At 35.2% G+C, this 27,030-nt stretch overlaps 2 protein-coding genes and 1 long non-coding RNA gene across 8 annotated transcripts; 1 reads left to right on the top strand and 2 right to left on the bottom strand.

Moving 5' to 3' along the window:
• Nucleotides 1–872: 872 nt before the first annotated feature.
• On the bottom strand, nucleotides 873–6,952 carry LOC140772585 (uncharacterized). The gene is made up of 5 exons (XM_073114726.1): nucleotides 6,737–6,952; nucleotides 2,961–3,674; nucleotides 1,915–2,324; nucleotides 1,283–1,352; nucleotides 873–1,181 (listed from the first exon to the last, which is right to left on the bottom strand). Exons 2-5 carry the CDS (start codon nucleotides 3,626–3,628, stop codon nucleotides 1,097–1,099), a joined length of 1,233 nt encoding a protein of 410 aa, XP_072970827.1. The 5' UTR covers nucleotides 3,629–3,674; nucleotides 6,737–6,952; the 3' UTR covers nucleotides 873–1,096.
• A 3,543-nt stretch (nucleotides 6,953–10,495) lies between these two features.
• Nucleotides 10,496–15,156, bottom strand: LOC140772278 (uncharacterized). 2 transcript variants are annotated; one of them, XR_012106275.1, is made up of 4 exons: nucleotides 14,005–15,156; nucleotides 12,900–13,078; nucleotides 11,657–11,745; nucleotides 10,496–10,685 (listed from the first exon to the last, which is right to left on the bottom strand). It is a non-coding gene; the product is annotated as an uncharacterized lncRNA (long non-coding RNA). The 2 variants fall into 2 exon arrangements; XR_012106274.1 differs by lacking the exon at nucleotides 10,496–10,685 and having other exon boundaries at nucleotides 10,704–11,745.
• A 292-nt stretch (nucleotides 15,157–15,448) lies between these two features.
• On the top strand, nucleotides 15,449–26,096 carry LOC140772416 (uncharacterized). 5 transcript variants are annotated; one of them, XM_073114480.1, is made up of 11 exons: nucleotides 15,485–15,640; nucleotides 15,777–16,011; nucleotides 16,161–16,321; nucleotides 17,957–18,068; nucleotides 19,732–19,922; nucleotides 20,034–20,128; nucleotides 20,220–20,639; nucleotides 22,302–22,410; nucleotides 23,431–23,708; nucleotides 24,176–24,546; nucleotides 25,515–26,095. In XM_073114480.1, exons 3-11 carry the CDS (start codon nucleotides 16,187–16,189, stop codon nucleotides 25,637–25,639), a joined length of 1,836 nt encoding a protein of 611 aa, XP_072970581.1. In that variant the 5' UTR covers nucleotides 15,485–15,640; nucleotides 15,777–16,011; nucleotides 16,161–16,186; the 3' UTR covers nucleotides 25,640–26,095. The 5 variants fall into 5 exon arrangements, with proteins under 5 accessions (XP_072970580.1, XP_072970579.1, XP_072970581.1 ...); XM_073114479.1 differs by lacking the exon at nucleotides 15,777–16,011 and having other exon boundaries at nucleotides 15,449–15,528; XM_073114478.1 differs by lacking the exon at nucleotides 15,777–16,011 and having other exon boundaries at nucleotides 15,482–15,640.
• The last annotated feature ends 934 nt before the right edge of the window (nucleotides 26,097–27,030 follow it).

Here is a 27,030-nt window from a genome sequence, read left to right as displayed (position 1 = left end):
TTAAAATTTTCCGTTTAAAAAATAATATTAAACTCATATGAGTAATATTATGAGCCTTAAGAATTATTTTACTATTATTTAAAAAATAATAATAAAATTGAGAGTACTTATTTTATATTTTTTTATTAGGGATGATATAATTTTAATAAACTATGAATCAATGTGTACCGGAAAAAATAGATGAAAGATGGAGCTTAGGGCAGCTATGCAGTCGGGGAGAAGCTTAACAATTCGGAACTTGATCATTGAGAGTGACTCTCAAACTATTCTTCATGCGATCAAACATGGAGAAGCATACTGGTTTATAAAGAACATGCTCTCTAATATAAAGAACTTCATCAACTTATTCAGAAACATAAATATTAAACATGTTTACAGAGAAGCAAATAGAGCGGCAAATTGGATTACAAATTATGTTGATTAAGTTTGTCTAACTTTTTGTGGAGAGGATCAGACTATTCTGAATTTTCTTTAATTTTATGTAAAGATATCAATGGCACCACATACTTTTTAGGCTTCTCGCCTAATTTTTAATAAATCTTTTAATTATAAAAAAAAATTGATGAAAGATGCATATTAGAAAATTAGCAATAGTTCAAAACGTCTTAATAATTTTTATTATTATTTAAAATAGAGTTAAATATATTTTACCTTCTTGACCGAAGGTCATTAATAAAATAAAAATGACTTAACTAAACAAGACTTATTTTAAATAAATATACAAATAAGAGCTTAAAAGTGTAGTGTAACTTTTATTACAAAATAATAAATAATTTTTAAATTGAAAACTTACTAGCATTGCTAACTTGGGATTTAAAAAATTTTAACATTTGTAATTTAGTCAAGACCATGAGCACATAGTGATATAAAAATAAAGTTTTAGAAGTAAAATAATTTTGGTCTAAATTACACGTGGATAAAATATATTTAACTTTTTAAATTACAACATGTTGCGAGCAACACAGAATCCTACTGCTCATGCTTATGCTTGGCATAAAAACTTGGTACACAACTTAAATCCAAATTTCTAGGTAATGAACTAGAGGAATCGATGCAATAGTTAGTCATAGGAATCCAAAGCTTTTCACTGCAATAGTTAGTCATAGGAATTCATAGTTTTCTTGTGGCGGAACTTGGGACGAACCGCAATCACACCAGGTCTTGCCTCGTCGAACCGGTATCTACAAGAGAGATTGAGAACATAAAAAACAAACTTTAAGGTAAAATGTAGGATCTACATATGTTCAATACAAAACAAAGTCGTAGGATTTACGATATTTACCCATTTTCAATAAGAAAGCTTTTGACTACCATCGGGAGTGAAGCCTGTTCTTTACTATGGTTACCACTCCCTGAAAGAAAACAGAAGTTAGGTAATCAACCATAAGTATGTGAGATCATGAAAAAGGATAGCACAAATTGAATATAGTTATCCACAACAATGAAATACTCCTCTCTAAAATAAAAAATCTATCCCGTCTTTCAGAACCTAAAGAACATACTGGCCTTTATTCACCAAACTTGCAGTGCCATTCTTTTGACAACTTGGTTTGTAAATTGTAGGCCCCAGAATCACAAAAGACCCAATTCCCCAAATGCAATACCTCTAAAATTATAACCTTTTAGATTATTTATACATGCAAACAAAGAATAGAGAAAATATAGGCTGAGACATTCACAAGCTAATTACTAACCACTAACCACCTGGAGGAATTAAACCATGGGTCTGTAAAATTAGCTTGTAAAAGACTAACCACCTGGAGGAATTGAACCATGGGTCTGTAAAATTAGCTTGTACAAGAAATATCCCCTAATTGGCGAACCCACAATGAGTCAGATGAGAGATCCATGCGTTCAACATAACACATTGATAAATATAACCAAGACCATATAAGTGGGAAAAGAACAGTGTACCTGTGATCACATGCAATACTGTCTGTTTTTGCTGAATTACTGCCACCTTTCTAGTGGCAAACTCAACCTCTGAGCATTTAATTGATTTAATAGATGGTAATCGTAAGCTGCTAATGTCTAGTTTAGATAATCCATCAGTGGCAGAACGATCAAATACAGTCTGATTCTCTATTTTATGCAGATGCTCCTTCAATGCGCTCACAGCTTCTGATGCATGCAGACCATGAAGATCTAACTTCCATATGTCATTATTGAAATTCCTAAGGTGCAAAATTTCCTCTGCTGCCTTCCTGTTTAGCTTTTCAGCAGCTATCCACTCTTCTTGAGCCCTTTGGGAAAGTTGATGGGCAGAAAGATGGTCACCCCTCAAGAAAGCATTACTGGCGGCTCGCGAGTGCTGGGATGCTGCCCTGTTTGAAAAATAAGTATGAAGATGGTCATTTTAATTTTAAGATGATTTAACAGAAAGAAATACTGCAAGAACCTGAAAATTTAAATTAGTGAGATAAAATAACCATTCAAGCAACAGAACATAAGAAGTAAGAAAAAACTGAAGCCAAAGTTCAATCAGTGTGACTGAAAAACACATTTTGTGTTCCAGCAAAGAAAATGATTGCATGAGAATGCTATGATCACATATAACAAACTCAAGACAACATTTTTAAAACATCAACCTGAGACACCAGTCAAAACAAGCTACATAATTATCTGGTACATGCAATCGACATGAAATACTTTTCTTCTTTTACTCCTCCCATGATTCCTTTTCCATATTCACTGCCTCAAATACCTGTATTGATGATGGTACCTTATTTCTCATGACTATCACTGGGCACTCTCCTATCTCATTTCGTCCTCATGGTTCTTGTAGGCTTTTAATTAGATACATAGATAAGAAAACTCAATATGTCAAATCTGACATCCCAGCTTGTAGGATTATAATACAATACCATTCATTCTTTCAAGTCAAGAAGTTAAATACCACTTCAAAAGATAGAGTTACAGATGACAGAAAAAGGCTTTTCATTTATATAAAAAAGTAATACCTCATCATCTTTATAGCATCTTTTCGGTGACTTAGGTAGACATCATCTTCTTGCCACTCAGGTTCAGGAGGTATAGAGAATATTCTTCTCATTGATATTGACAACTTACTTTCACCATCCAAAAGTTCATGCTCTACTGAAGTGCCTTCTGCTGAGCACTTCTCCTTGTCATTATTTGAAGAGCTTTCGCCAGACAGGCTAGCTTCTCTTATCTCTGAGTCAGGAGAAACCATTGCTTTTAGAAGAGCAGATGCTTGGTCAAAGTCATTATTTACAGCAGCTAATATATCATTGATCAAATTTGCATCAGCCCAGCTGTGAACATCCATTAGCAGCTTAGCCGCAGGGTCTATGTTAGTTTCAAAACCAGCATGATTATCTAGCCGTTTCATTCCAGGATTATCAATTAAAGTTTTTCCTTTGTCATTATTCACTAGCAGCGGAAATTCAAGAGAAGTGCGAACCACAGAAGAGAAAGACTTCATTGTTTTGTTTGACGCCAAGTTTTCCCCAGCTATTCCTGAGATGGATGGAAAAGGATCATCTTCACCTTCAATTCCTGTGCTATCCTTAGATCGCTGCTTGCGATTAAAGGCAGCCCAACCTGGAGAATGATTGACCCTGGGCCGCTGCATGTTTGAACTTAAAGGAATTCTTGACAGGGTCATCTTCGAATAACAAATAGGTAAGCAATGTGCTCAAGAATCTTTTAATCTGGAAAAAAAAAAGTATCACAAGATTATTAGAGACATATTGTACAAGAACTACAATCCTACACTAATTTCAAAAATAACTATAGAAGGTGTTATTTGTGTCTACATGTAAATACTAATCATGCACACTCGTTTCCACATTAAAGATGCAACCATAGCTGATCTCTTTTATTTCAGTTATTTCTCTTATAAAAGTTATAGTGGCATCGGCAAACAAGGGAACAGGAGGAGTTTTTAACCTTGTTTAAACCCTGGCAGACCGATTCAATTAGGGAGTTACTTTTTCTATCTTTTCTCAATATTCTTCTTCTTGCTTCATTTTACTACTAGAGAAGTAGTAAGGTAGCACAGCCACTAATCTGTCTATACTGTTCACATACGACTAGGAAGTCTGGAACAATGTCAAGAAAAAAACAAAGCTGAATGCAACAGTTGATACCACAACTGCGAGAGAGCTTTCTGCAAAGGTTCTAATAATGAGTCTCTACACCCAGTCTATCATTGATACATTTTACTATTTTAGACATGCTTCAACCATTGGTAGCCAAAATATATACATTAGAATACATCTATCATTATTCTAAGTTCTTACAATATGACAAGGAGAAATACATGAATCTTACAGTGGCATTACAACCTATAGGCCTCACTGTTTCCTTCCAGAAAAGATGTTTATTTGTGAATAAACTCAATGACAGGCCATTGGGTGCCAAACAGGGATAAAGGAGGTCCAATAAAAAAACTTAATTAATCCTAGTTATTTTGGAGATATCAATTGATAAGCCAAAGTTCCAAAATACCCATCACCAACTCAATCTTTATATCATCTAAAAAATATTTAATAGAATTTGATAGAAAATCAACTTTTCCAACCTTATCTAGGATAACCATCACACCATCTTATCCTACTACTCACCCAAACAGATGCCAATAGCAAATATAGGACAAAGATCTCGGTTATGCACAAATAACACCCAACTTATTCCGCTATTAGAATTTTTCAATCAAGCAATCAAACAAGTATATACAAAGATTTGCCAACTTCCAAAGCTTCCTAAAGATTCTAGAACAACTTCTGCACCTCAAGGCAGATGCATCTATTGAATTTGCTGAACCAGAAGCCATTAACTAACATCATGATATAAGTCAACTATTATGGTCGTACTTAAGGACTAAGGTAACCTACTATATGATCTCAAGGCAGATGCAACTATTGACTTTGCTAAACCAAAAGCCACTAAATAACATCACGATGTAAGTCAAACACTATGACCTTATTTTGCCCCGTTCACTTTAAAAATAACTTCTTTTTTTCTTATTCCAGAATACAACTCTTTATTCCAAAATAAAAACTAAACATTATAATAATCTCATCCTAGAATATAAATACTATTCATTAAAATTATATTTTATACCACACACCAACCTAATTATTAATTTATCATTAAAATCTATCACATTAATCTACCTTATATCAAATCAAAATGCATTCATAGTAATTTCATAAAAAACAAAACACATTTTCATCTTTTCCTTCACTTTATATCACATCAAAAATTATTATTACATCCTCATTCAAAAATACAAGTAAACGTAAAAATAACTATTCCTAAAATAAAAAAATTATTTAGAAAATAACAAAGATGAATATCTATTCTAGAATTGGCCTTAAAGATTAAGGGGACATGTCATGCAACCTTAAGTGCAGTTACTATCCGGACTATCCATTTCTAATTTTATGTGGGAGCTCTCTCTCTCTCTCTATTCATTTTTGAAATCCTAGATTTCCCACCAAAATCTAGGTTGTCCAGTTTGGATCATAATTGTAGGGGCCTACAATTATAATCACACTATAGACCCCCTTGATCATTCATTTAAACCTTTGATATGTATACGAGCCTATAGTACCATTTATACGATTCAAACTTGAGAACAAACTCACCAGAAAGATTTCAATCATAGAGCATGCTTCTATACTGAGGTGATATAATATCAAATTTCATCATACTCTTTTTGAACAAGTTTCTTCTATAAGTTTCTCTCAATTTCAAAATGGCTTCATTTAGTTGCTAATATAAAAAATGAGGTTAGTGATAAAAGGGGTTTTTTTCATGCCTGACTGAAATCCTTATCATTTATCCATTTTAGACATTTGATTGAAAGGTTAGGATAAGCTAGTGTAATGATTACCCTAGATAAATTTGAAAAAGATGATCTTTCTATCAAATTCTAAAATGCCCTTAAGAGATAATGGAAAGTTTAAGTTGGTGAGAATTTGGACATTTAGCTTATCAACCCACACTTAACCCACCACTTTATTCACTACGAGGGATAAAGGGTTGAACAAAGAATCTGGCAATCCGTTTTTGACTGAAACTTTATCAAGGTTCCTCATCAGACCTTTTTTATCCCTTAATTATCATGCCATCTTATCACCTAATAGGGTTAAAAGCTGAGAAAGAAATATTGAGGTTCTTCCTTAAACTCGTTTTATCAAGCCCCCACCCATTTATCCTCATTCTCCATCCACAACTGGGGCTAAAGGGTCCGTATAAACCTGACAGCCCCTTTACGAGATTTTTTTCAAGGTTCTTTATCACACCTCTTATTCCTAGCTTCTGCAACCACTTTATTTTCTATTGTGACTAAAGAGTCAGATAAAGAACAAGATAAAACGTTTTTGACCGAGGTTTACCGAAGTTCTTTATCGCTCCTTCCCTCTACAACTAGGTCTTAAGGATAGGATAAAGAACCAGATAAACCCTCCCTTTATCCCAGTTTGGCCCGGCGGGAGGTTTATTCAGAGATTAAAAACCTCTATCGTGGAAACTATGGGGCTCTATATCGCTCATTGACTACCAACATAAGATAAATCACCAAAAAAAAAACAAAAAAAACTTCCTTTCCCTATCATATCCTTAGTAGACCTCAAAGAAAACACCAACCTGCGAATATAACAGCAATTGGACAACAAAAGGAGGATCAAAAAAAAAAAAAAAATTGGAGGAACAAAATCTTATGAGAGATTATAAGGAGTACAAAAAAAAAAAGATTAGCGCATGCCTTATCTCGCTACTTGGAAACCCTAATCCACAGCTCCCGAAACCACGGCGTCGACGGGACCAAGAACGACAGATCAGACGGCTGAGTTGCGAGCTTCTTCAGATCGTACGTCAGATATGAGGCAGTGCATCCGTAATCCATCAACGCGACGACGGCGATTTCCTTCCGGCGAGAAGCGGGAGGGCGGATTCTTCGCTGTTCTATGTTTCCCAAACCGATCCCAACTCGGAGACGGAGATTATAATAATCTTAATCCGATACGGAGTTCCACAATTGCCCTCCTGTAATGCGGAGTTTCGGTCCTTTGGGAGAGAGACAAGGAGGGGTACTATCGGAAAGAAAATTCGTGTTTGACTCCAGAAGCAGCATTGACTAAAGCTGCGACAGCTGTTCTCATCCTCCAGATGACACGTCGCCACATGAATCGCCGCAGAACCCACTTTAGGCCTTGTTTACTTCCCAAGTCAATTTTAGAATAGATTTTCTTTTGTTATTTCTTTTAAAATGAGTAACTATTCTTATATGTTTAAGAATAAATGTAATAATTATTTTTGATATGATTTAAAATAAAATTTATATATTTTATTTTTATAAAATTATTATGAATATCTTTTGATTTGATATAAAGTACGTCGATATGATAAATATTATGGGTAAATTAGAGTTGTATTCAAAAATAAAAATAAAAATTATTTTCAAAGTTAAAGAAGGCTTAGATTTTTAGTAGATTTCGAAGAATTATTCCAATAGAGATCTACATTAGGCTCTAAATTTGGAGCCCTTTTTCTTTCTAAATTTCAAATTTATCTTTTATTTTAATGTTTTATAAATTTCGCTTTAATTTTTTTATATAAAATAATTATTTAAATTAGGTATATAATTAATTTTAAATACTACTATTGCAAAGGTATCGTCGGCCATTAAGATGAGTCTAATATTAAATTATTTAATATTAATCATACTTTAAAGATATTAATGGTAGTTTTCCAATCATATAAATTATATTAAAAATAAATTTATATTACTAATATTATTAATTAAAAAAATTAAAATAGAGCTCCATACATTGGAGTCAATCATGCTCTAAAGGTGAATAGACCTTTCCATTGGAGATGCTCTTAGAGCCTATCGGGTTTAGTTTCATCTTTTTCTAAAGCTAAGTGCATTTAGAGATCAAAGAGGAAAAAGAAATTAAATGAACTCATGATCAAAGAGATTCAAAAGTGAAGGTAACTTAAGATTAAACCACAATTTATTCTTTTGTACAAAGTGAGTTAGATGTGTGTGAGAGCATCCCCAGGAAAGCCACTCTAATTCCTAAGAATTGTGTATAGAGCTCATCAACCTTCTCCTCCAAAGTCCTCACCCTATCTTCCAGCTCCCCACTCCTCTTCCTCAGCAACCAAGCAGCCTCCTTCAACTCCCCTCTCCCTCTTCCACACCTCAACAACTCCCTCACTCTCCTCCCACCCAAAGCCACAGCGTCCAACTCATCGAACACCATCACTCCACCTCTCCTCCTCTTCTCGTACTCCTCCTTGGCCTCCATGCTCAACTCTACCAGCGCCCCGCTCCATGATGAACTCCTCCGTGGCTCGTGATGAGGCAGAGGGATAAGCCCAGCTCGCGGTGACTTGAACGAAACGGCGGCGCCGAGCATGCCGAGAAATAGCGCCGCCACCGCCCGCGACGCGGTTAGCATCTCGTGGAACTCCGACGACGGAGTTCCGGTCTGGGGGGCGGTGATCTTTTCGCCTAGCTTTCGTAGATTTGAGCCGCATCTTGCCAGCTCGGGAAACCTATTCTCCATCGCCGCGCACCGGCTTAGCTCCGCTCGCGCGCGGCGTACGACGGTGTCGCTCGGCTCGTGGTGTCCTTCGAGGCAGTGCAGGGCTATGGACGTTGAGCCCGCGTACTTGCTGATCACTTGCAGCCTCTCTCTTATTCCTTCCAAGGCGTCGAGGAATTCAATCAGGTCTTCGAGGTAGTCGTCGGCCGCCCGGCGATCGACGGGTCCCGGGCGTTGGTTTGTGGCCGCGATCGATCTTTGGACGGCGATGGCGACGTCGACGGCTCTAGAGAGCCACGCCGCGCTCGTGCAGGAGCCGAGGCGGAGGCCGTCGAGCTCGGAGGCGAGCCAGCGGTCGAAGGCGGTGCGGACCGGAGGCCAGGGAGCGACGGAGGAGGAAGAAGGCATTGGAGAGAGCTTGGAAGAGAGGGTTCGGAGAAATGTGGAGGGCTTCATGGCTTCCTTAGTGAGGAAAAGTGAGAGTAGTAGTGGATGGGTTTATAAATTTGTCACTGGGGAGCATTGATGTTATCACCGAATTGGATTTTATGTCAGTAGTGGTTTTACCAAACTACCCTTATTCTAAATTTTATTTACCAAAATTATGTAGCCGTTTGCAAAACTGAACCATTTTATGTGTAATAATAAAAAAAATAAAGATTAACTTAGATGAATCTATCCATTTTTTATATAATTTTTTTTAAATTAAAATGATAAATTACTTATAAGATTCATATTTTATTTTGTTAACATGCAAATATAATTATTAAACTTGTTGGCATATTTAATCCAAAGTTACAGCTACAATCAAGTAGACCATTTTAGTATTAAATTTGAGGTGGCCCATTTTGGTAATAAACGTTTGAGATAAGGCTAGTTTGGTCAAAAGCTCTTTTATGTCGTACGCTATTAGATTCCTGTCCTTGTCGAGTCAATAATTGGGTACTCACTAATCCAATCACAGGGGATTGCATGCATCCATGGTTGTATTTAATCAAGCTCGGGTATATTTTTGAGCTTATTTTAAGTTGAGTTGGGCTCCAGCTTTAATGAGCCGCTTGATTAAGTACAATCAAGAAAAATCTTTAATTATGATTGAAGCTTAATTCAAGTTTTAATTGGATCAAATTTTGGATTAGCAAAGTAGATATGAATCTCTAGATATTTGATTTAATGGTTCTAAACTATATGCACTTTTTATTTCATTCTTAATGGATTGCAGGGATAAAGTTATCCTGCAGGCTGTCATGGCCTCCTTGTTTTAATGGAAATCCTTCATTAGAATAGTTGAAGGGGATTGGAATAAGTTAGAGGATAAATAGTTTATTGATAGATTCATTTGAACGTAGTTAATCAGATGGGCGAGTGAGTGAAGGCAATTTGATGGTGAGTGAAAGGAATTGGATGTCATAGATTGATTCACTTTATCTGCTTACTTTTATGAATAAAGCTTTTGTCATTATTGAATTCTTAGATAGATAGTGTTGCTTAGTTGATAATAACATTTGTTTTGTTTCGACGGGGATCAGGATAAGGAGAAAGAAGAATATTCAGGGGAAATTAATTTTCTCCATTTATATGTTATATCTATTATAAATCAAGTGTGGAATCTCTCCTATTTTTTGTATATCATGTCTCATTGTTACAACCCTAATATGTTAATGAATTACCTCGGCCTATTGAGTTTTTCTTTAAAAAAGATTTAAATTTGGGAGAGAACAGAGGAGAATGTCTCGCTCAATCCTTTTTTCTTCCTTTTTCTCATAAGATTAGGAAAAAAAGAAGACAAAAAGAGTAATTTTAGCCCAATTAAACCTTTAGGTGTCTCAAATATGAGATTATTTATATAATATAATTGCCCCATCTTTTTATTTTGTTTTAAAAGTAAGAGTTTTATAGTGTTTTAATTAAATTGACGATGTTATTAATTTGAACTCAAAAATACTCATACAACATTAGCTCTTTTAATTATCCAATTCCATTAGCAATGCCCTATCTACATTTATGTTCTTTTCTTCTCTTTTTTCATAAGCTTTCCTATCCTATTTGTACTTCATTAAGTGAAACAAATCCAGCATAACTAAAACTAAGCATTGTTAGTCAATAGCTTCTTCTTCTTCTTCTTCTTCTCTACTCTCCAAGCTTTTAGTTCCACATTATCTACTAGTAAACAAATCAATATAAAAAAAAAAATCTATGACAAATTGTAACGTGGCAAATTGAAGACAACATGCATATGCTTAAACTCAAAGATATTAAACATATTGAGTGGCAACTTTATCACTCATCATGTACATTGACCCACACAAAAGTGGTGGATAAAATTTCTCAACATGTTATAGCTAAGAGACCATAACTTTAGACATGATTCCATGTCTTCATGTGGGAGCCCATAAGGGTCTAATTTATATTTTGGTTGGCATGCTTATGTCCCCTTGGATAACAGGACAAGGAGAATGGCCAAAGTTTTTAATATGAGTATTATTAGCTCTGGGATGCTTATTAATTATTAGATTAGGGCTCCCACTCTAAGCCAGCTAAGTATAATAACATGCACTCTGAAGTTTGAACCCCCAAAAGAAAATCTCAAAATGTCCACAGTTTTTGAAACTTGTCACCTTAAAACTATCCACTCACACAGCCAAATGCCAAAACTTAGAAGAACTTAGTTGCACAAATGAATCATGTTGATTCCAACATTTGCACCATTAACTTTGAATAGAAAATATAATGGTTACAACTTAGTATTAAGTATTAACCACATACAGATTTAAATTTGATGTTTAAATTTGATGAAATCTGAGCAAAATATACTGGGCAAACTGTTATCTGCTCTTTATGTTTTTATTTCTGTTACATCAGATATCTAATTATGGGGATGTAAATGTTTCACTTCTGAAAAAAAATATCATATATGTTTACAGAGCAAAACTCACTATTGACAGAACAACAACACATCATTTCAAGTTTAATTGTATTATACTCTTGTTTTTATCATCTCTTTATGATATATAATCCACTCCATCTTCTTTTCTAATATCTTTTAAATCTTAGACATGATTTCAAGACAACCGACCAGTTGTACAAATAAACAATAGTGCCTGAGCAGTAGAGAATCCAAGAAAACTTACCAAGCCCATGCTCTTAAAAAGATCTCTGTAAATGCTTGTTGTGCTTTTTTCCTGATCATTGCAAGTTTGTAACCCATCACCCGACCATCCTGGAACAAAAGAAGCAGGAGAGAAGAATTAATCCACGCCAAGGAAATGAGGAATGCTCCACAACTCTGACAATGGCTGCCACCCACATGGTAATAAAGCTGGAATTGAAAACAGAGAGAAAACTAAAAAGAAACAGAGCAAGCAGAGAGAAGGTTGGAATTGTTATAAAATTTTACACATGCTGGCTTATTGTACCTTGATAAATAGACAAGACTAGAAGGATTAGATTAAACAAAGATGCATTTGCCGGTTGGAGCAAATGGAGGTGTATGAGTGCATGGATGGTGTTCTACTTCTGGGAAAGCTTGAAGATGCTATGCTACTGAAGTAGTTAAGGGAGCAAGGAAAGAAAAATAATGAAGGGAAATATATTATGATGTTCCCCTAGTGAATAACATGTATTTATCCTGGAAAATAATATTCAAACGAATTAGCATCTCAGAGATTTCGATATGTATAGCGTATAAATGTCAAAATGCAGAGGACCTTAACTTTAAAAGTAATAGATTCTAGCATCAGATTGCATACTGTATTAAACAAATCAAATGATCTTGTATAGCACACTAACAATGCAGAAAAGATACTGGTATACTCTTAACAGAAATCCTATTTAAATCAGTTGGTTCAGTTAAATTATCTAAACGGTACATTTTAAGCAAAGAATAGATTGAAGTTTCAGCCGATCTTTAATCCATATCATCCGAAATAGATGACCAATTCAATCAATACAACCAATATATATCGTTCTTTCAAGAAACCAATTTTGATCCAGAAACCGATACTTAGAAACTTGATTTTAAGGTCTTTATATAGTCATCTTGGTAAAACCAGAAAATCACAAATTACAGCCTGAAGATTCATTTATCATGTGCTTAGATAGGGAAAGAGGAACTGCAGTAATGGTTGTACTCTTTACTGTATCACACGTTAGTACTCTTGGTTACAGTGGTAGAAACAAATTAACAAATTAGCAGATTTTCACATGATGCTATACAGTTTATATATATATATATATATATATGAACAAACTTTGTGGGTAGGTCAACTGCTGTTGTAACTCTGAATACAACCTCCATAGAATTTAGACTTATCTCCATATTTGCAAAAGCTGAGAAGTTCCTGTGATGACAAACCTCAGCCAAAGTAAACTTACAAATCTTTAAAAGGCTTTTGCAATCAAATCTCTTATTGCTTCCAAAGTGCTGGGAGACCTATGTGCACTGCCAAAGTAACCCAACAACTATCAGCTTCTGGTTAAATTCAACAATCCAAACATACATGTGATGTGGCATCAAATCCTTCAATTCAGTCTACGGTTGACCACTTCAGAACCTGAAAATGAAAAAGAAAAATATTGAAAATTCAGATAAAAAGCAACCAAATGGAATAGAAGGTCGACACACATATACTAACAGTTTTCATCAGCGTGCACTATCTTTTTATCATTTGTTGAGAAAGTTTTAGCCTAGGATAGGAAAAATGCTGAAAAAATTTGTTTGAGAAAGAAGCTAACCATAGATCTCAAAATATGAAAGTTAATATCCCATCCTGACAAGAAACAGGCAGCTAAAGATCCAACAAACAGCAAACCCAGAACTTAAGAACAAGTTCCAATTGCTGAACAAAAAGCACTCCAGCTAAAGGCCTCCCTGCAGCAACCAGGCTCAGTCATCATCAACATTGATGATCTGCTTCCTTCTACCAGACACCTGAGCCTGAGCCTTACAGGCTTTGCTCCAAAAAACACTCAAATTTGCACATAGTAGGCTTCTCAAAGATACTAGAAATTGAAGCTAACCTATTCATCCAATAAGACTATTCGTTGCCCAACTAGGTGCTTGATGCCCAAACAGGTTAAAAGGGATGAACTAGCAATTTCACCCACATAACATTCAAACAATGAATGGAATTGTGTGTTTGGTAATGATTAGTTCAAACAATTTTCCTAATGAGTACGACCACATTTGCTTTCCTTATGCGAAGCATTTGAAACTCAAGACCTATTCATCACCGCATCTCAACTGTGTGCTTAGCTACACAATGTAATACAATGCATGTCACACTTCTCGTGGTAACAGAGTTTGAAATATCAATACTGATGGTGAATTTTGCTGGGCTACTGAGTTTCAGTTTCGACAGCTTCAGCAAATTCAAACTTTCACCTCTGGCCTTCGATTAAAAGATTCATTCTCTTCATAAAAAAGAGGAGGTAGAACCAGTAAAAATTTCTTTTTTGATTCATCTCTGGAGTTTAATACCTCAATAGATCCGGCTCGGTTATTGATAGAGTGAATAGATCTTCCATTTCTTGAAACCTCTCATTGCCTAAATCCTCTAGAAGGGAACCAGAAAGAACAATCAAGAAAACATAAATCAAACAATATTTTGAAACTTCATGAGTGATGTAAGGTATCTTCAAAATTTCAAGTTCACAACTATTAGAAATATAAAAACTAATTAAAGAAGAGTGTACGAAAAAAAATTCCCTTAGAACTAACAATGGTATGAAAGAATAAATAAAAGAATTGAGTTTCAACCTACCATTCAATTTCAACTGAAATTCTTCATCTTCAGCTAAAATATATTTTGGTCCAAATAACACATTCTTATTATCTCCTTATCAAGACCTCCTAATTTGGCCATCTCTCTTGACATTATTATCATAGATATGCTACATTCTCATATACTTGCATCACTTGGATATAACTCTTCCATAAATCACTGTGACTAACTTAGAATAAAGCCTTGATGCAAGTACAACTGAAATCAGTATAAGAAGGATGACAGACATTTGCTAATACGGCAAAAGTTAACATCAATATGCATGCCTAATATGCTAAATTCGTGAATCCATATAGATGGATAGTATGGCAAAAAAGAATAAACATGTGGCAATGATGACTAACACATACTTTCTTAAAAGAGAGACATCTTCATTTTAGAACATCACATATGTTAAAAAGCAATAGCATGAGCTTGTGATTAAGGATCTCTTTCCTATTGTTTGCACTAGCCCACGCTAACAACAGTGGAATAAACACCATTTCCATTTTGCCAGAACCATCATCTAAAGCCACCTCAATACATGAATAGTGTCCATAAGATATATATAGCAAAGAACAATGAAAATGGAAGGTAATAGAAGAAAAAAAAAGAATAAAATAGTAAATGACTTGATTCCCCTGCATATGAATTGCACTAACATTGACAAATATATGCATAACAAAACAGCAATATTCAACCCAAAAGAATTCACAGAGCATGGTGAAAGATGACATTGAAGGGTCGGGAATCAGAGCTGAGGAGAGAGAGCGGAGAGAGGAGAGAGGAGAGAGGAGAGAGGAGAGGGCTTCGGATTCTTCTAATCCGAGCATGGTGACGACGACGACGACGACTGAGGGAAGGAGAGAGGGATAGTGAGGTATTCGTAGTGCGGCAGCCATTATGATATATGATTTATTAAAGAAATTAATCATAATTATGATATTTAAGAAAAGTTTTTTAAGGGTATGGACATAATTAATGAGATGTGAAAAGACTTAACTACCCTTATAGAAAATATTGGCGCCAGTAAATCACATTAGTTTCAAATTTATAGTTGTAATTTGTGCGGAATAACGTGGGGTAAACTGTAATTTGGCTAAAAAAGAGCCCTTAATACGAATATCGAAGGCCTACCCCGAAGTCACAAACCGACCTTGGGAGCTATATATTAATCTCCGAATCCGCTGCTATCTGCACTCTAGAATCTTCCTATTCTACTGCCGGATCGTCGCCGTGCGGTATTCCTAAAACCCTCTCCTTTTTCTCTCTGATTACTTTGATCTTGGGTTGTTTCTACTCTTCGATTCAGGGAGCAAATCCCTTTTCTAATCGCTGTCTCGTAGAAGTTAGGTAATGTTTCTTTTTCTTTGATTCAGGAGTTTTCTTTAGAACCTTATTGCACCTGCGATGGGTTGTGGGTTTAATTTATTAATGCGGTTGTGTTATTATGGTTGGCTGTAAGTTGTTAACTCGAGGAATTGAATAGGGAATCGGAGATGTGGAGAAGGAGGATTCGAAGTGGCTTTACTTCTTACTTGATTATTCTTGTGAAATACAAGTTTGCTACTGAACTTAGAATGGTGATGGGGCATCAACTGAGTCAATGAAAAAAAATTGAATCTTTTTCTATTCTGCCACTTGCCAGATGAGGATATAGGAACTAAAAGGGTGTCCACTTTCTGAAGAGGCTTTTGATAGTTCCACGGACTTATGTTTGCTCAGTTCATTTATTTATCCTCTTTTTTCTCTTTGTGTTTGCACTAAGGTTTCCAATGTGTTTGGCAAAGGCTTTATTTTTATGGTATTTTTACAGTAGAGTTTGCAAGTAACAAAAAAAAAAAGGTGTGCTAAGTTAGTTCATTTTATGCAGCATTATCTGGTTTGAGGCCAACCATAATGTTCAAAAAGCCAGTTGAGACAAAAGCTCTGCAACGCTTGTCAGGAGCAGACAAGAAGAAGCTGAGAAGAACCACGAAAGAAAGGTTCCCACAAGCTTCTGATACCGACATTGATGTCATTCTTCCACCTAAGGTAATAGGAAAAGAACCACATATTAACATCAAAATCCAGAAGATGCATTCATTGTTTTGCATGTTATGACAAACTATATTTTAATGCCCATATCCCCCAAAACTACTGGCAGTATTATTTTCTTATGAATCCCAGAAATAATATATAAATTGAAGTAGATGCTCATTAATACCAGAAAGTATCTTTTGGTACTCAGAGGCCTGAAATTTGAATATTATGATACATTAAAGATGGAAACAGTGGCATTACTGAGTACTTGCATTGTTGATGCAATTTAAAATAACAAAATTTATGGTGTTGTCTCCTTTGTTAAAATGATTAGCTTAAACCTGTAACATGCGCGTTAGAACTATTTATTGCCTTTCCACTAGGTGCAACTAGGACATTTCAAGTGTATTGATTAACAACATGACTCAGCATGCTGCCTGAACATGATAGGTACTCAGTCTTCCATGCTTACGGTGTTGATTTTGTCAAATGTCGGTATGGCACTTTACATGCACGCATCCATGTTATGAAAATAAGATTACGATATAACCATAAAGTTTACAACCATGTGCCTTGTAAATGCAGATTTAAGTAGTAGGCAAACTCCCACACTGGGGATGACCTGTAATAGTATTACCCTTCCCTGAGATTTTTATTTTTAAATTGTTAATGACCGCAAGATAGTAGCTAGTCCAAAAAAAAAAAGGAGTCTACTCTTATCCTAGTTACTAATTTTGCAGAAGGGTTTGTAACTTTCTGTTTCTCAAATCAAATTTCCATATCTTCAGTTTGTTCATTAGTCATTACTATTATGAAATTGAGAGTATCTTAATATGCCATCCAAACAGTTGCTAATGCAATCAAGGTTGCTATGATGTGTTCTCATACCAAAGATGTGTAGGTTAGTCAATTGAAGACTTTGATTATTCTTCATATTGTCTGACTCAAGATTTGAAAAATCATGATCGGCCTTCCAAAAAAAATGATATTCATCGGCTGTGGTCGGATTAGATTAGGTTATTTTTAATTACATACAATTTTAAATATTATTTAAAAATATAGGAAACGAAGGGGAGAGAGAGTGTGGAAGAAACAAAAAGAAAAAAAAAGAAAAAGAACTCCTTCATAGTGAAGGAGAGAAGAAAAACTACAGTGAAGAAAAGAGAGAAGAGAGAGAAATAAATAAAATAAAATAAATCATATAGCTGAGGTCGTTAGAATTGGATTTGCGTCGGTGGAGTTTGCTTGAGCTGGATTTCTACATTGAAGAAGCAATAGCTATGATAGGAAAATAAAGAGAGAGAAATATTAAAAGAGGGAAAAAGAGAGAAATAGTGAAAGAGAGAGAGAAAGAGAATTAGTGAAAGAAAAAGAGAAAAGTAGTGAAAGAGGATTGGTTTGAATCAACCAGATCAACTGATCCCACCTGATTCCAATTGGGTACAGCAAATCCTTCGGACTGTGGTCTGACTAACCATTTTTGTTAGGATTTCAGTGAGTCTACTTTTTGTTATTGCCATTTGCTAGAAAACTTCTGTAGTTAGTCTGATTGCATCTCTAATATTTGATTGAAATCTTGCTGATGTTATATATACTATTCTGTTAGTCAAAATACTTTTTTAACTTTCTGGCATGAATGTATTTTAGGCAGAGATAACAGTAACTAAATACGCAAATCGTGTCCATGTGTATGGCATAGAAGGAGGACTTCCGATGCTTTTTGATGTTGATGGGCGAGGCAGCGAGATATTTCCCACAGGTCTTTGTATCATGTCTTAACAAATTTATTATCATTTTCACTATTATGCAATTTACAGGTCATATCATCTGATTTTTCTGGCTTTCTCCATTTTCTGTAACAGATATTGTTATTAGTTGTGTTGTAGTATCATGCCTTTTTGTGGTCACATACTTTTCATTACTTAAATCCTGGAAAAGATATCTGTCAGAAAACTTTTAATTATTCTTTTGTATCGGCGTTTGGAATCAGAAACTTCAGCATGCTGCTTCCTGCGGTAATATTTTGATATTTGTGGTGCCCAATCTTGTACAGTTGGTATGTAAACTGCAAATTTAGTAGGAGAAATAGTGAAAAAGATGTATATGTGATTATCTGATTTGTTTAAGAACTATCATGGAGATGGATCTACCTGCCATCTTATGAGAACACTAGCAGAGAACCTAAGCTTAATTTGTTAGCTATCGAATCTGCCTTGGTTTAGGTTGGTCCATGTCTACCCTTAGATGAAAATGTTCTTAGACTATCCAGTGTCATGATCTATTGAACTACTGAACATGTCCTCAGTAATAACCAGTAAAAGATCCATCTTCAAGTTTCCATCAAGATTCAAACTTATTCAATTGAATCGTTTCTATATAGCTTGGATTATAGTGATGTTCTTAGATCTGGAAGTTGAGTTCAATATAGTGGAATGTGATATTGTTTAATCCATTTTTGGCCCTTCAAAGCATACGGAGCCTGGTTGGATATGACTTCAAATATGGGCTGAGGATAATTTGCTGTAGTACTGTAGGAGAAATTGATTTGGGGTGTTTAGATCCAGCTTGGCCTTTAAGAATCATCAAGATGTATGCAGTGCATAGGCTAGTTTAGTAGGGTGTTGCCCAACACTTCTTTGTTGAAAAGGTCCATAGATGATGACTTCTTAAATTATTTCTACAAGTATCTATGTAGCATGAAGTTTTTATTTCAACTTTTCCTACTGTGCATATATTAATATATATAATTTGGTTACCATGAGTGCTTCTTCCTTCCTACACACCATGATTGTTGTGTTATCAATATCAATTGCTTCAGAAACTGATTACTTATTCGACATAATTTTTTTTCCCATGTTAAAAATAAAAGTCATTCATTAGCCATGTTATCATCTTCTTTAATTGCTACTGGGAGGATCCTCTTGTCACAGGAACTTGTTATTTACCTTATTATTTGAGTCTTTTTTTCCCTGTTACAAGCTATAAAATTTGCTGGATGTTAATATGTCATGTACTTTACAAGTAGCATTTACTAGTTCTTTTTTTCTTTTTTCCCTTCTCTCCTTTTCTCCTTGAAATAAGACAAATCCCTTTAACCCTAGGACCTACATTTCTTTGTATCTTATCTCTTCATGCTAATGCTATTGTCCTACAAGTTTATCCATATCAGATCATTTTCCCTTTCTTTTAATAAAAAGACCAAGTAAAGCCCCACATCTTGATGTGCCTTGTTACAGGACAAATGTGCGAGGTTTCTAATCATAAAGGTCTTTGTTTGTTCCCTTTATCTATTTGAGCCTGCATTTGCATCTTATCTCTGATTACCTTTGTAGATCCTTCTTAGTTAATAGTACCAGAAGTCTAGATCCATTTTTGGTTTGATGAGAATTTCTATTGACATTCTGGTGTGTTTTAAATTGCAGTTTATGCACTCTGGAAGGTTCCTCAACTGTTACCTGCATTTCTGCTCAAAGGGGGTGAAGTTTCACGATTTGTTATTGGAGGTGCTGATTTGATGTTTCCTGGTATTTATATACCTCCAGAAGGGCTGCCTTCTTTCTTAGCTGGTCAGCCATGGGCAGTAAAAGTCCCTGGTAATCCAGCACCTATTGCAGTAAGTCATCCACACTTGACAGATCTCCCGGATACATACCGAAGTGATTCTAATTGCTAAATACTTGCTCAGCGCTCGTAGTCATTTCAATAATCTAGTTACCTTTTACAGGTAGGAACCACAACTGTCAGTAGTACGGAAGCTTTAAAAGCTGGTTTACGTGGCAAGGCTTTGCGTATCACACATTATTATCATGATTCACTATGGCAAGTATAGTGAGTGAAATTCTGGACGCATTTTTAAATCTTGAGCAATAGTAGTCTCGCTTAACATAGATTCCATTATACATTCTTACAGGGATTCAGTTGAAGGTCGTTATGTTCCAAATGCAGGATTTTTGGAGGATGTAGTTCTTGAAGATCCTGCTTTATCTTCAGCTTCTCAGCTTCCTGATGATGCTAGAGATGGTGTCAATGACATAAATGATGATGATATTGTAGGAAAAGGAGAATCCCTGGATAATTCAGACAGCCATACAGGAGATGTTGATGCTTCAGTGGATGTAGATGCCATTATTGAAGCATCGGAAAGTTTAACTGCTAATTTGAGTGGGCTGACGGTGTCAGGCAATACACTTGCTAAAGAACCAAATGATGAAAAGGAACAACATATTTTGTCCAGTGGAGAAGTAGATAATCTTTTGGACAAATGCCTTCTGCAAGCATTGCATACAACTGTAAAAGATAAAGACCTCCCCCTGCTTGGGAGCACGCTATGGTACTCAAATTTAACTTTTTTCACTTTTCAACTTCTAGTTCACCTAAATTGGTAATCCTGATTGTAGAGTGTGTCTCTCTTCTCCCAGACATTGTAGTGTTCATGCAAGTGTTGTAGTCAATACTTTGTTCCTGAGCAATCTTCTTTGCACGAAAACAGGAAGAAGATACATATTTGATTATTTCCTTTGATAATGTTTTATGTCTTTTGAGCTAAAGGTTCTCTTTGCTAACTATGATTTCTGCATCAGAAGTGCTGTTAGTTGTGCCATGTGTAAAGTGATAACAGCTATTTTATTGTGTCAACCTTGTCCTGTTGTTCCGCAGAGTGGTAGTGTCATGCATGTAAACCTATCAAGCACATTCCATCATTTTCTCTCCTTTTTTTTCTGTTTTTTCAAGTGTATTAAATTATTATACACCTACACAATTTTATAGTCCAAGCCCCAGATAGGCCCAATCGAGCTAGAAAATGCACCCTATGCCGAGTAGGCTAACTCAAAGTCCTAGTTGGCTAACCCAACTGGAAGTACACTAGTAAGCCTAATTAGTAGTCATGTAGCAAAGGTAGACATCCACACAAACATCTAATATAGAACCCATTTTGACCTTTATGAGGATAAATATTATGTTTCTATAAACGAATAAGAATCTAAAAGAAAGTATCTACCTCAGATGCAGAATTCTTGTCCTTGCTTTGAATGACGCCTCTTCTCTAGTTATTCATCACATTGATCACATCTCAATATCTATGATATTTGATTTATTTTTTCTAGATAATATTTTCTTGGTTCCATACTGGAATAATTTTTTTCATACTCTTGTCGTGTGTATTCTAAAAATTTGAGTGAACTACAAATATCATTTTCTCCTACAGTCTTACATCTAGGCTCTTGAGTTCTTCTAATATCTAGAGGATTATCTAGAGGGTTGGTCCTAAATTGCATGAACTTAACCTGCAAAGGTTGAGGTTTATAACTCAAATTAGCATCTAGCTTATAGGTTTCATTGCACATCTATCTATTTTCTGTTTTGTTGCTTTTTGTGAAGAATTTAGCTGCCAGTTTTGCAACAGGTTGTCAAAGTTTATTATTTTATTTTTCTGAACATTTCTAGGTTTTGCCTTGTGCTCTACTACCTCATATAATCATGTAAAAACCTCAAATGATGATGATAATATCTATACATGCTGTATATTTTCTACATGAATCTATGTTTTTTATGTTATATTCATCACGATAAAATATAAAGATTGTTAAGATAATCTAAGTAAAAAATTTCAGTATGACAGACCGTTTTCATTAAATAAGAGGCGCTGTAAAGCATGGCTTGCATTTTTTTGGATATTTCGAATTTCGACTTGATAAAATATGGGCTGTTGGAATCAGGTTGTAGAGAGGGTCTATAAGTGTTTTCGGAAATGCATTAGCTTGTTATGTGATTGTCGTTTAGTATATGGCTGGAAAATTTTGTTGTCGGAAGTAGTTAGAAACTATTAATGTATCTCATGTTCATGTGTTATTAACAGTCCAATTATAACTGCAAACAACATTAGACATGAGTTGGCCATGCAATATTTTCTGTGTACAAATATACTATCTTATCTTTATTCTCACACCTTGCCTGATAAGTGATGCATATTATATCTGTTTGTGATTCACAGGTCAAATCACATCCTTCCTTGCAGGCCGTCGGGTGTCACTCTAGACATTAAAAAATCATCACATAAGAAATTATCCAAGTGGTTACAATCTAAATCTTCCTCTGGCTTGGTAAGCATGGTTGCAACAAATCAATTTTATTATCATGATAGGAAACTTCCTAGAGGCATAACGTACTTCCTCCTATAAGATCTTTTGCTTGTCAGCTGTGGTGAAGTGAAAACTCGTAACCACTCTGAGTTCTGGCATCTAATATTAGTATCCGCTTTGCAGTTTAGTGAGTCCTTGAGTTTTTCTTTTAATATATAAAATTGCAACATGACAAGTGAAATTAATATCAGCAATTGACATACATGCAGATATTATGCATACAAACCAAAGAAACAAGATAGATATAGATATGGCATGCTTACTGATCAAGCATATAAGCATATTCCACTATCTCGTGTTTTCCTTAGAGGCAAATCATTTGTAGAACCCTTTTTTGTTTTGAAAAAAAAAATGTAGCTAAGTGCAAAAAAATGGAATGGAAGGAGCTTGATTAATGTCTAAGCTAGGCAATGGAATTGCAGTTGGATTTCTCAGAACATATTGGGTGTTTATTTTCTGAGTTGAGAGCTGGCTGCTTATACACACATCTGTCTAAACAATTCTCTTTTGCTAAGAATAGTTTGTTCTTCTCTAGTGGATAAATGGAAATAGAGGAAAATAAATTGCATGTCACCAAACAAATAAATCTTAATGACATTAACGTGAATGAGAAGAAACTAGGAAGGCTTGCCAGTTGCCACATATGAATCGGAATACCTGTTATTCAAAAGCCATCACAAGTATAAGTTTTGCAGGAAGAGAGGCTATTGATCATTATTGAGACACTCTGGAAGGTTTATCGCTTTGTATTTCCACTGTATGACTTATGAAGGTCATACTAATCAAGATATAAATTCCTTTTCCTCTTTTGTACTGTTATTGCATATAGTCACAAGTCAATGCTTGATCTTACCTTCTCAAATGCAAAGTATCAAATCTTCAAACATTTTCAATTAACACAAAGGGGGGCCATGGAACAAAGACCTTCTGATACATTTGACTTTTTCTTTTAGTTGCATAATGTTGATTTTGCCTGGACAGATATCTGCGAAGGAAGATAAGTATAAAAAGGAGATCATGCTAATAGGCATAAACCGTGGTCACCCAGACTACATGTCCTTCAGACCAGAAAAACGAGTAGAAGAGACTGTGGATCGAAAGCATGATTCTTTTGTTGGTGAAGGTAGCCATGTCAAACTATTATTTGAGATGACCGAGGTTTATAAACCGAGCACACATGTGAATCCTATATTCATATCTGTTGGAGCTGACACTGGTAAATACTACAGTGCATCTGAGGCGTCTGATGTTGTCTTCAGGTCTGCTTCCATTAGTTCTGTACCAGCCGAGAAATATCTGGATAATACATGCAATGTTTATATACTTTTTTTAAAGCAATTCTTTTTCGGTGGAAATAATTATCATTTCATGAGGACCTCTCTCTCTATCTCTGCGTGCTCTGGCTTTTTTCTTTTTGCTTTTATTAAAGAACATTTTGAATTAACTTTAATCTAACATTCACTAACTTAACATTACAAAAGGAGAATATTTAATTTCTTTTGTTTGGCAAGTGCAGTTACTTTGAATCTGTGTTTATAGTGACCCTCCCTTAGGAAACTTTTAACTAATAAAATCATAAGGCAAGGATCAAAAAAGGTTGGGTTTAAACAACAATGAATGCAAAATGCAAGGTGTTGTTTATAAATGTTCCTTATATATGATGTGCATTTAATTTAGTTTGTCAATTCTTAAGATTCTCACTGATCTTCATTTATTATCGATGAAGGTATGTTGAGAAGGAAAATTTGGTCAAGTCAACAAACAAGGCAACGGTAGTTTTAGATGCAACACTATGTGATGCTCTCTACAAAGGAACTATTAAGAAGGGTTCAACTTACCCAACTGATATTCATAAGAAGGATTTAGGATCAACATTCTTGAACAGGATGCAGATCCACCACAGTGTAGCAAGGGGAAATGAAGTTGCTGTTCGCAAGGGTGCAATTAGACCCGTTCAGATTATGACAGAGAGACGGCAAGGAAACAAGAAGGTGACTAGAGTCTCAGGATTGGAATCCTTCTTGCTGGACGCTGAGTCACTAGCTTCTGAACTTCAGAAGAAGTTTGCTTGCAGTACATCAGTTGCAGAACTTCCAGGTATCACCAACCATAAATAAATCTTTTAGATTTATTTTGTTGTCCATAAATTACTGAATTACCATTGTAGAGCAGGGTAGTAACTGTGATCAACCATAGGTGTTCTCGGAGGTTTTCGTGCTATGCACAGAATCCAGGGTGTTTACCTTTTTAATTATTAGTTAAGGAGTTTCGAAGAATAGAAAGCATTAAGGTAATTCAGATGTCGTTCTAATATGTATGATTTCACTGTGTAACTTAGTGTGTAATTGTTCTTGTTGTAAAAATTGGTCCTTTCAGACTGGCTTTGGCACTGATTTCATCCAGGATCAAAATTAAGTATCACTCTACATACAAGGTTCAACTGCTATGCCGTCCATTTAAACTAAGCCAGAGTATAGAACTGGCATGCTAAATGATTGGAAGTTATCTGTAAGAAGATTGATCCAAGATCATGTTGTTGATCGAAGTTCGTACGGTGTAGTTAAACGTGGAAATTATAGCAGCACAATTAGACTTGGCATGCTAAGTGGTTGGAAATTACCAATAAGAATATTCGATTAATCCAAGAGTTGGTTGTTGCTCGAGGTTTTTACAGTACAGTTAAACATGGAAAGTGTAGCAGCACAATTGGACTTATTGCTTTTCTGCAAGTTCTCTAAGGAATTGCACTGTTGTTCTTTCTGAACATGGAGGTTCTTAAGGATCTTGCATAAATGGAGTATCTCAACCATTAGAATTGCTTCTATGTATCTTTTACTGGGTCGTTTTCAGCTAGTAGCATTATCCCTTGTCAACCCTTCAAGATACAAGACTAACTTATGTCTATAAGTCTGAGTCACAAATAGATATGGCATTAGAGTAGTTAGATCTGTTCACAGATTATTTTTTAAAGTATAGCTTTTCAAGTCCATCTCGAGCGAGTTACAATTTACATTGCAACATTTTTCGTTTGTTGTGGACTTATTTTTGTGAACAATGATCTTCAGGCAAGAAGGGGCAGCATGAGGTTCTTATTCAAGGTGGAGTAATTGACGACCTTGCAAAGCACCTCGTTGACCATTATGGCATCCCCAAGAAATACATTGAGGTGCTCGATAAAACCAAGAAATAAGTGGCAAATGAAGCTTATTCTGAGCTATTCATAGCAGTAAGAGGGTCAACTTCTTCCGCTCATCATACCATTGTCATGAAGCTTCTATTGCTTGGGGTTGCTGCAGCTTCATAGACATAGTTTCAGATGCATCTTTCTCTGAGATTGTACCTTCAATCTTGCATGTAGCATTTGAAGTTTGTTATTAGATTTTAGTTTATGTAAGAGCGGTTATGATGGCCCGTTACAGGATCAAACTTATGAAATGAAGCAATTGATATATGTTTTTATTTAAAGACAGAAGAAGCAGTTACTATCTATTTGGTCATCATCCTCTACATTCTCTTTACCTCCACACTTCTGGTAAGACTCAATTGTCCACATGTCATGGCTCTTATGTCTTCCTATTGGTTTTTTTTTCTCTCTCATTTGAGAATGTACTGTCCTGTTGATGGTTTTAATCAGGTACACTCATGTCAGTTGATCCAAAATTTTGAAATTTGTTATACCTGTGTGATGTTTCAGATGGTTTTTTTTTCACTTAATTTTCTCCATTTGTGTATGTATCCTTGTGTTCAAAATCTTATATTTGTGAGATGTGTACATCTTTTTGATATTTTCTGATATGCTTCTTCCTAAGATGGTACTTCTGTTGAAATGTGAAAAGCTAGGAAAATTTTGGTCATCATTGTGTTGTTCTCTTCCTCCTCTGAGATGAGGAAGAAAGTATTAATTAGTCTTTAATTGAGTATTTGGCCAAACTAGCCCTAAACATTTATTTAAATTAGGCACATTTTGCCACTCTAGCAAAATTATTGACTTACTTTCAAATATAAGTTCTCAATCTTTTGCTATATTTGGAAGTCAATGTCTGAATCAACCGTTTGTAAACACACTTAATTTTGTATTTAAATTTTAAAGTGAATACATAATGTAAAAATATTAGAGGCAGATTTAAATAATTAAAAACCTTTAACTTGCAATTTCTAGAAAGATCTGTACCAAGGATCACCAAATTCTAATGATCTCTATGATTAAGGACCTTCATTAATATAGGGGACTATTCAAATGCTACAAGGCTTGATCTCAAATTGTGCAATCGAAATCATGCTTAACTAGCTTAAGCATGTGATTAATAGTTCAGCCAGACTTACTAATTGTTAATTTGCCTAAACAACTGGCTTTTTAGGTATTGACAATTCATTAACAATACAAGAGCTTATACTAAAATTCATGGGCAATAATTTGCCCTTAAAAAGGCTCTGTTTAAGTTTAGATAAATAAATAATTCAATACTTATCTCTAATATTATAAGCCCAGGCATTCAATACTTATCTCTTATATTACTTGTGTGTTTTGCCATGTCACCAAAACTGCTGACTAGGACAACGGCTTTTAAAAAAATAAGTCAC

The sequence above is a fragment of the Typha angustifolia genome, chromosome 12 (assembly GCF_048772165.1).
Source record: "Typha angustifolia cultivar Huaian chromosome 12, ASM4877216v1, whole genome shotgun sequence".
In the NCBI taxonomy this organism is placed as follows: domain Eukaryota; kingdom Viridiplantae; phylum Streptophyta; class Magnoliopsida; order Poales; family Typhaceae; genus Typha; species Typha angustifolia.
Note: the sequence above shows the minus strand (reverse complement) of the source record. Positions and strands in the feature narration are given on the sequence as shown.

Coding starts and splice junctions, on each gene's coding strand:
- LOC140772585 (XM_073114726.1), bottom strand. CDS start 3,628: ATGACCCTGTCAAGAATTCCTTTAAGTTCAAACATGCAGCGGCCCAGG. Junction 2,325..2,960: donor GATGCTATAAAGATGATGAG/GTATTACTTTTT, acceptor TTTTTCAAACAG/GGCAGCATCCCAGCACTCGC. Junction 1,182..1,282: donor AGCTTTCTTATTGAAAATGG/GTAAATATCGTA, acceptor TCTCTCTTGTAG/ATACCGGTTCGACGAGGCAA.
- LOC140772416 (XM_073114479.1), top strand. CDS start 16,187: ATGTTCAAAAAGCCAGTTGAGACAAAAGCTCTGCAACGCTTGTCAGGA. Junction 20,640..22,301: donor CTGCTTGGGAGCACGCTATG/GTACTCAAATTT, acceptor TGTGATTCACAG/GTCAAATCACATCCTTCCTT. Junction 23,709..24,175: donor GCGTCTGATGTTGTCTTCAG/GTCTGCTTCCAT, acceptor TTATCGATGAAG/GTATGTTGAGAAGGAAAATT.